The 8,085-nt window shown below is 39.1% G+C and overlaps 1 protein-coding gene across 4 annotated transcripts; it reads right to left on the reverse strand.

The window, feature by feature from the left end:
- Nucleotides 1-792: 792 nt before the first annotated feature.
- On the reverse strand, nt 793-6,737 carry LOC146390504 (uncharacterized). 4 transcript variants are annotated; one of them, XR_014799842.1, is made up of 4 exons: nt 6,295-6,730; nt 5,606-5,683; nt 2,905-4,678; nt 793-1,351 (listed from the first exon to the last, which is right to left on the reverse strand). XR_014799842.1 is itself a non-coding variant. In XM_084923567.1 (3 exons), exon 3 carries the CDS (start codon nt 4,557-4,559, stop codon nt 3,252-3,254), a length of 1,308 nt encoding a protein of 435 aa, XP_084779693.1. In that variant the 5' UTR covers nt 4,560-4,678; nt 5,606-5,683; nt 6,295-6,730; the 3' UTR covers nt 793-3,251. The 4 variants fall into 4 exon arrangements, 2 of the variants coding, with proteins under 2 accessions (XP_084779693.1, XP_084779694.1); XR_014799843.1 differs by lacking the exon at nt 793-1,351 and having other exon boundaries at nt 2,852-2,978; nt 4,507-4,678; nt 6,295-6,737; XM_084923567.1 differs by having other exon boundaries at nt 793-4,678.
- Nucleotides 6,738-8,085: the final 1,348 nt, after the last annotated feature.

Here is an 8,085-nt window from a genome sequence, read left to right on the forward strand (position 1 = left end):
GTTTGCGAGGTGCACTTGCTGCTTGTGGCACAGAGAAGAGAGGGCGGGGCGGGGGGGGGGGATTCTCTGGCTGGCTGGAGCAGCATCTAATAACCAACTCGCAAAATAAAACAAAATAAAAACAAACCAACAAACACGAAAACACCAGACATTGTGATACAGACTTATAATTTGCACCAATGTTTTTTCGAAATTCTATAGAGTGAGCGTGAGAGCCCTCGGTGTGCCTGCTTGCTGCTATGCTGAAGTCAAATTAAACTTTATTGTCATTTCCGCTATATAGAGTACAGTATATAGAGAGACGACTGCAAGTAAACAAACAATAAATATGAGAAGAGTAAGAAAATACATATACACTTTAGGACTAGTGGTAAAGGGATTAATAACAATTTAAAATTTTACAGTTTGATGATTTAAAGTATCACACAACCTGTCGACAGAGGAGGGGGCCCTGCTGCTTCCAAATAGGGCACATTTCGATCATAATGTCGTAAATCCAAGCCCATTATGTATTCATGATTTGAATCCTGGGTTGTGTGAAATCCCAGAAATAAACCATAGACAAAGTGAATCTTTGAAATAAGGTTTAGGTCTATTAAGTTATGTTGTGGTGATCCTCGAGTTGGAGGATGGGTATTCATACTGGAGTACAAAAGTAAAACCAATGGAAGATGGACAAGAAAAGTTCAAAGCCATCAGGTCCTCAGTTTAGGAAAAAAGAGAAAAGAAGAGGAGAAACGAGCAAAAGAGACAAGTAAGCAGACTTGTCATTGGAAAATAGCAGGTCATGAATCCTGAAACAATCAGAATACTTTATTAATCCCTAAGGAAATTATGTGGATTACAGTTATTCCAAGAGAAATTCTAAAAATAGCAACAGTGACAGACTAAACTCCAAACAATACATTGTTAGAGATTTTACACATTTAGGAAATAGCACTAACATATAAAGATCAATCAATTATAAATATCAAGGATTAACAGAAGGGATAATAAATAAATATCAAGAAAATTGACAAGAATATTACAGAGTAGAAAAGAGCTTATGTAAAAAGGGTGTAACTTTTGCAGTGTTTACAGTGTGTTGGATGGAGGAGTTGTACAGGGAGATGGCCACAGGCAGGAATGACTTCCTGTGTCGTTTGTTTTTTCTGTTAATCTCAAGCCGTGTCCCAAAACGTTGGCTGCATCCTTCGGAGGACCCGGCCTTCGCGGTCTACGTGGGCTGGGTCCTTCAAAGACCGAGAAGGCCAGAAGTGCGAGGCTGTGAAATGGGACGGTCTAGCCTTCAGATCTGCGTCACCGCTGTCTTGGTGGAGATTAATAAACTCGGTCGTCTGCTCCTTGCTATCTAAAATATAACAGGACACTGGCGTAAATTCTCGACCGTCTCACACTTCTGTTTAATCAGTTTTCTGTTTAACATTTATTCAGCTGTGTGAAAATCCCGGAGGAACCCACTCTATGGATTAATAAAGTTTTATTTAATCTAATAATCTAATAACTTTGATCTCAGCCAAACTGATTTACTCCAGAACAAATAAAACACCCAAAAAAGGCAAAAAATTACATTTTTAAGTTATCTGAGTGACTTATATCATGTTAAACCTGAGTAGCAAAAGAGCGTGGGTCTGAAAACGATAAAGCCGGGAGTCCGCTGCTCTCGCCGGCTGGAGTGACCATTGAACCCCCCGGCTTGCTATCGAGCTGGTGGGTAACAGACATCTCCGAAAACGTCGGCACACTTTTGCAAATATGTAATGTCTTGATAAACCAAGCATATATTTGTAAATTACACAGCTACTTTCTCGCCTTAAAATATGTTAAAAGTTTATTTTGTGGCCCAGAAAGATTAATAAGAGTAATTTTAAAACTTAGTAGCGGCCGCCATTGTTGTCAGCTGAAATTTGGCTGGGCCGCGCTATGAATTCTGGGATATGGTGGGCCACGAAGGACACACCCGACCCATCCTTCAAATTCGGGGAAATGAAAGACGCATTTGTCAGCCGCATTTGAAGGAGTTGACGAATTGGGACAGCCTTTGTCGCCTGGCTGTGATGTAATCGGCCTTCAAATGCGGCCTTCGGAGGATGCAGCCGACGTTTTGGGACACAGCTTCAGTCTCTCACTGAAAGTGCTTCTGTGACTAGCTGGTACGTCATGGAGTGGGTGGGAAGAATTATCCATGACTGTCTTTATCTTGAACAACATCTGCCTCTCAGACACCACCCTAACGGAGTCCAACATTACTGGCCTTGTGGATCAGTTTATTTAGTCTGTTGGCATCTGTGACCCTCAACCTGCTGCCCCAGCTTGCAACAGCATAGAGCAGCGGTCCCCAACCTTTTTTGCGCAATGCACCGGTTTATGCCCGACAATATTTTCACGCCTTTAAGGTGTCGCAGATAAATACAACAAAATAAAACTAGTACCGGTATCGAAAAAAAGATTTATTCATAACACACATGGAAAGACCCAGGAAAACCGAGTTAACGATAAAAACGATAACAAAATAACGCTAAAAACCCTGAAAACCATACATTTCACACCTGAGCCTCAACTCTCGCGACCCGGTACCAAACGACTCATGGACCGGTACCGGTCCGAGGCCCGGGGGTTGGGGACCGCTGGCATAGAGGATAGCACTGACCTTATGCAATCTTGGACTGTGTTGTCATTGTCGGTTGTTGATTTGTCCTATTCTCATTGTCTGATGGATTATAATGGCTGTTTGTACAAAATTTGAAAACTATGCATACTCTCTCTCTCTTCATAGATAGATAGATGTGTGTGTTTATTTTTATCTGGCTAAATTCGATATGGTTCCAGCAACAGTTTTTACAGTAAGATATGTTTTATATGCATGTACAATCTTTAATATACATATATACACATGAAACATACATATATGTTATCTGTGGGTCTGGGGGCAGAGAGGGTGTTCGCCCAGGGCATCAAACAGGCTAGGACTGCCACTGCTGACAAAACACAGAATGTGAAAAAGAGGGGAGGTATGATAACAGAACCTAAAGACTAGAAATGACAAATATTAGATCAAGCAGAAAAACAATTAAAAGAACATAAATAGAAACAAACATCAAATATTACAATATACAATACAATACGAAACAATTTCCACAAATTTCACAATTACCAAAATTCAATACACGCTACAATTGCAGTGTGAACAATCTGATTTTTTAAAATGTTTACATAGAAGTGGCCGCATTTCAGCACTGACCAATAAAAAATTAATTAACTCCAGTGTGGATTAGTTGATGATTTTTTAAAGTATCCATGCGACGAAAACCCTTTCCACACTGACAACAGACAAATGGTTTAATGCCAGTGTGGATGGCCTGATGTTCTTTCAAGGAACTCGTGCAGCTAAAAGACTTTCCACACTGATCGCAGGTGAATGGTTTAACTCCAATGTGGAGGAGATGATGTTTTTTTAAGTTTCTATGCCGAGTAAATGATTTTCCACACTGATCACAGCTGAATGGTTTAATTCCAGTGTGGATGAGCTGATGTTGTTTTAAATTTTTAATCTGAGTAAAAGCCTTTCCACACTGACCACAGACAAATGATTTAATTCCAGTGTGGATGAGAAGATGATCTTTTAAGCTTTTACTATGAGTAAAAGACTTTCCACACAGATCACAGGTGAATGGTTTATCTGTAGTATGGATGAGCTGATGTTCTTTTAAACAGTTACTATGAGTAAAAGACTTTCCACACTGATTGCAGCTGAATGCTTTTAATCCAGTGTGGATGAGCTGATGTTTTTTTAAGCTGCTATTCTGAGTGAAAGTCCTTCCACACTGATCGCAGCTGAATGGTTTAAATCCAGTGTGGATGAGCTGATGTTGTTTTAAGTTGCCATTTTCAGTAAAAGCCTTTCCACACTGATCACAGCTAAATGGTTTTAATCCAGTGTGGATGAGTTGATGTTTTTTTAAGCTGCTATTCTGAGTGAAAGTCCTTCCACACTGATCGCAGCTGAATGGTTTAATACCAGTGTGGACGAGCTGATGTTGTTTTAACTTGCCATTCTCAGTGAAACACTTTCCACACTGATCACAGCTAAATGGTTTAAATCCAGTGTGGAGAAGCTGGTGTTTTTTTAACTTGCTATTATGTGTGAAAGCCTGTCCACACTGCTCGCAGCTGAATGGTTTAATGCCAGTGTGGACGAGCTGATGTTGTTTTAACGTGCCATTCTCAGTGAAACACTTTCCACACTGATCACAGCTAAATGGTTTTAATCCAGTGTGGAGAAGCTGGTGTTTTTTTAACTTGCTATTATGAGTGAAAGCCTGTCCACACTGATCGCAGCTGAATGGTTTAATACCAGTGTGGACGAGCTGATGTCTTTTTAAGTTGCTATTGTCAGAAAAAGACATTCCACACTGATCACAGCTGAATGGTTTAACTCCAGTGTGGATGAGCTTATGTTGTTTTAAGCTGCTATTACGAGTAAAAGCCTTTCCACACTGATCGCACATGAAGCTTCTGTCTCCAATGTCAATGCGCTCGCGTCTTCTGGCCTGCTTCATAGTGATGAAAGTCTTCTCCACAGGGATCACAACTCATTCATCTGTACTTGCTGGCATTGGTTGGTTTTTGTTGAGGTCATAAATTTGGAGAGGTTTCGGCACACTTCCCCTTCTTTTGCCTATGATGACAAAGAACTAAAACAGTGACATGCACTTCACAAAACCTATTTAGTGTACATATACATACATACATCTATACATACATACACACACACACACTCAGTGTGAAAAATAGTAATCAATACAAGGGATGGCTATTTTAAAGAATCTAAAATTTTTAAGAATCTAAAATCTGAATATGTTTTGAGTTATTTAACATTTTTTTGTCTCCTAATTCCATATGTGTTCATTTGGAGTTTTGATGGTTTCAATTAGAATCTATAATGTAAAAAGTCATAAAATAGAAAAATCATGAGAAGGTGTGTCCAAACATTTGAACGGTGGCTTAGTCAGCCTGGCTAAAGAGATGTTCATGTTTTCCTCATTTACTAAGATTTCATAACTTTACAGAGGGCTTTTTCTTGTTCAGGACAAAAGAAGAATAAATAAGTCTTCAGTGTAGGTGTACTTATAAGTTCTTCCAGGGAGTCAAACTTCTCTGGTTTGTTGCCCTCTTTTTCAGAGCAGCCAAAGTGTGCAGAGGATGTAATACTATTTACAAAATACGCTATTAGAGATTATCAGAGGGAATAGAGCACAACTGTGTATCAGCTGTAAAAAATGTATCATGTGCAACACTAGAACATATTATTAGATACTTTATTATACAACATGTAGAGTGTGTAAAGGTTAAAAAAAAAAATACAGGACCAAAAACTGATCCTTGAGAAGCTTATTTTCGGGAGGGTTAAAAACGGCTAATTTCATCCATCCATTGATTTAATGTAAGCAGGTTGAGAACATTATTTTTCTTCAGCAGTGATTTGTCTCTCATTTGGGATAAACAGGCAAAATGTCACTGTGTACAGAATTAGATGTTATTATTATTACTAAAATAATAACCAATTAATGTCTGTAGAATAATGTTGGCGATTTTTCTTTGTCACCTTTGATGAAGAACCAATGTTTCTGACTACAGGTGCTGAGCTGCTCCTCCAGCAGACTCTTCGCCTGCTGCCAGTCGCCTGTGACAGCAAAAAGATTTTTATTTTTTAATCCAGTTAAAATTATTGTATTATTGTAGGGCACTACTGCAGACCATTGTATTGTGTAGCATATGTGCCTCATACTAACATCACCAACATCAGAATCAGAAAAACCTTATTAATCCCAGAGGGAAACTAAGTTGTCATAGCAGCAAATATACAACAAACAACATGCACTCACTGAGTGTAGAAACAGAGTTATGATGGATAAATACTAGATAGTAGGAACAAAAAGAAGGGGGGGGGGGGGGGGGGGGCGCTTACGAAGACAGCTGCTACAACAGCCTGCTGCTAGATCAGCGCCATCTTAAAAGACACATTACTGGTGGTGATTCTATTATTAATTGTGGAATCTGTTGTATTCTATCCACCTCATCAAATCATAATACTCAGTACAACATCTTCATTTGAAGGAAAACAAATAGCTGAACACAAATGATTAAAAAAAAATAAGGTCCTGCTGGAAGCTCCAAGCAGACAGAATGACAGGGGCTGAACAGAACGTACAGCCGAAAACAAAATTAGCTAAGAGAGAGAAACCCTGTAGACAGTTATCGATTTAGGAAGCTATATAATTAGAATGTACTCACTCTGGATCTCCTCTCAGAATAACCCGAACTAAAGATCCCCCAGCGGAGAAGGCCGGCTTTGTAGTTGGACTAGGAGAGAGACCAAGCTGTCCGAGCTACGAGAGCCTATATCTTTCCAATCACGCATGAGAAACATAAAGGTGATCTGCCGGAGACCAGAAGGGCAGCAGTAAGAAAGCTCAGCACAGTCACACTATATTTGTCACACTACAAAAGTCTCCGTCGTAGATAACAAGTATGATGACTGTGGCTATAATCGTTACTCAGTAAGTCTACTTTCCGCTGTGTGCACGCGCAGTACTTCGTCTTCTTCTTTGTGGTTTGTCGGCGGTTGGCAAACAACGACTCATTACCGCCACCAACTGGTAGTGATGTGTCCTGTGTGTCAAAGCTTCGAAGCGTGTGTCGGCTAATCTTGGGGGAGTTTTTGTAAAGCGCGTATCGAGGCTTTCTTTGATTACGTATGCAGTGACGTTCGAGGCCTCGCGGGCAGCCCGTACCATGTGACTGATTCAGGAACTGGCTCGCCGGTTCGCGCCAGATTCGAAATAAAATTGGCATCAAAACACAGCTGATTTCCCCCATCACATTGTGTTGTGGAATTAGATTACGTACGTGCTACATAGTTACTTGAGCATTTCATCGTCGATAGAACCAGCAAGGTAGAGATTTTTTTAATCTCCTCTCTCCTTATCTCATCTCTTCTTATAAAGTATGCACACAGTAATACATATCCCAAATGATAAGTACCATAATATAAATAAACAACACTACAGATCCTATAATCTCATTTCTGTCTTTTAGTTTATTAAAAAGTGAAGCGCCACACGCTAGTTTGTCTCATTATCCAGATGTACATAAGCATAATTACACAGTTACACAATCATACCAAAACTCTGTCCTGATAGTTTCCACTTTCTCTTTTGTGTCAGACATGCTGAGACAATATTCGGGATAAATAACCATGAAAAAAAATTATTTATTCCGTTTAGAGGTTTACACATCACATCATTATAATCACAGAGCCTCGTTCACTTGATGGCACAGTAGAGCAAATGAATCATCACAATGCTTCGAACCATGAGTCGACCTTTTGGATGGAAAGCTTCAGTTCATCAAGAGGCTTCATCTCACCATCACTACCAACTGGCTTAGAGTGTGATCAGAATTCGCTTATACCAAATAATAAATAAATAAATAAATAAATAAATAAATACTAACGGATATATACAGACATGTACAAAATTGTTGGTACCCTTCGGTCAATGAAAGAAAAACTCACAATGGTCACAGAAATAACTTTAATCTGACAAAAGTAATAATAAATAAAAATTCTATAAATTCTTAACCAATGAAAGTCAGTCATCAGTTTTTAACCATGCTTCAACTGAATTATTTTAAAAATAAATGCCTGAAACAGGCCTGTGACCATTGTAAGTTTTTCTTTCATTGACCAAAGGGTACCAACAATTTTGTCCACGTCTGTATGTAAAAATTGCATGTTTTTCTGTTCTGTGTCCTGTTCTGTTTATATATATGTTTTGTTTTGTTTTGGGTTTTTTTTGCTGCTGTTACAACCTAATTTCCCCTTGTTAGACAATTAAAGGATTATTCTATTCTATTCTATTCTATTCTATTCTTCTCTTGTATGTTCTTCCAGTATTACTGCATGGTGGAAATGTTCTCATTGTTGCCCTGCCACCACTAAGTCTGGGGAGCTAGCTGTACTTCTGAGGCATCCCTTTCTTTATTACATCTTTCTTAGCTCTGATTAGGGATGGGAATTGATAA

Source organism: Perissodus microlepis, chromosome 3 (genome assembly GCF_051167445.1).
Source record: "Perissodus microlepis isolate ML-2025 ecotype Zambia chromosome 3, ASM5116744v1, whole genome shotgun sequence".
NCBI lineage: Eukaryota > Metazoa > Chordata > Actinopteri > Cichliformes > Cichlidae > Perissodus > Perissodus microlepis.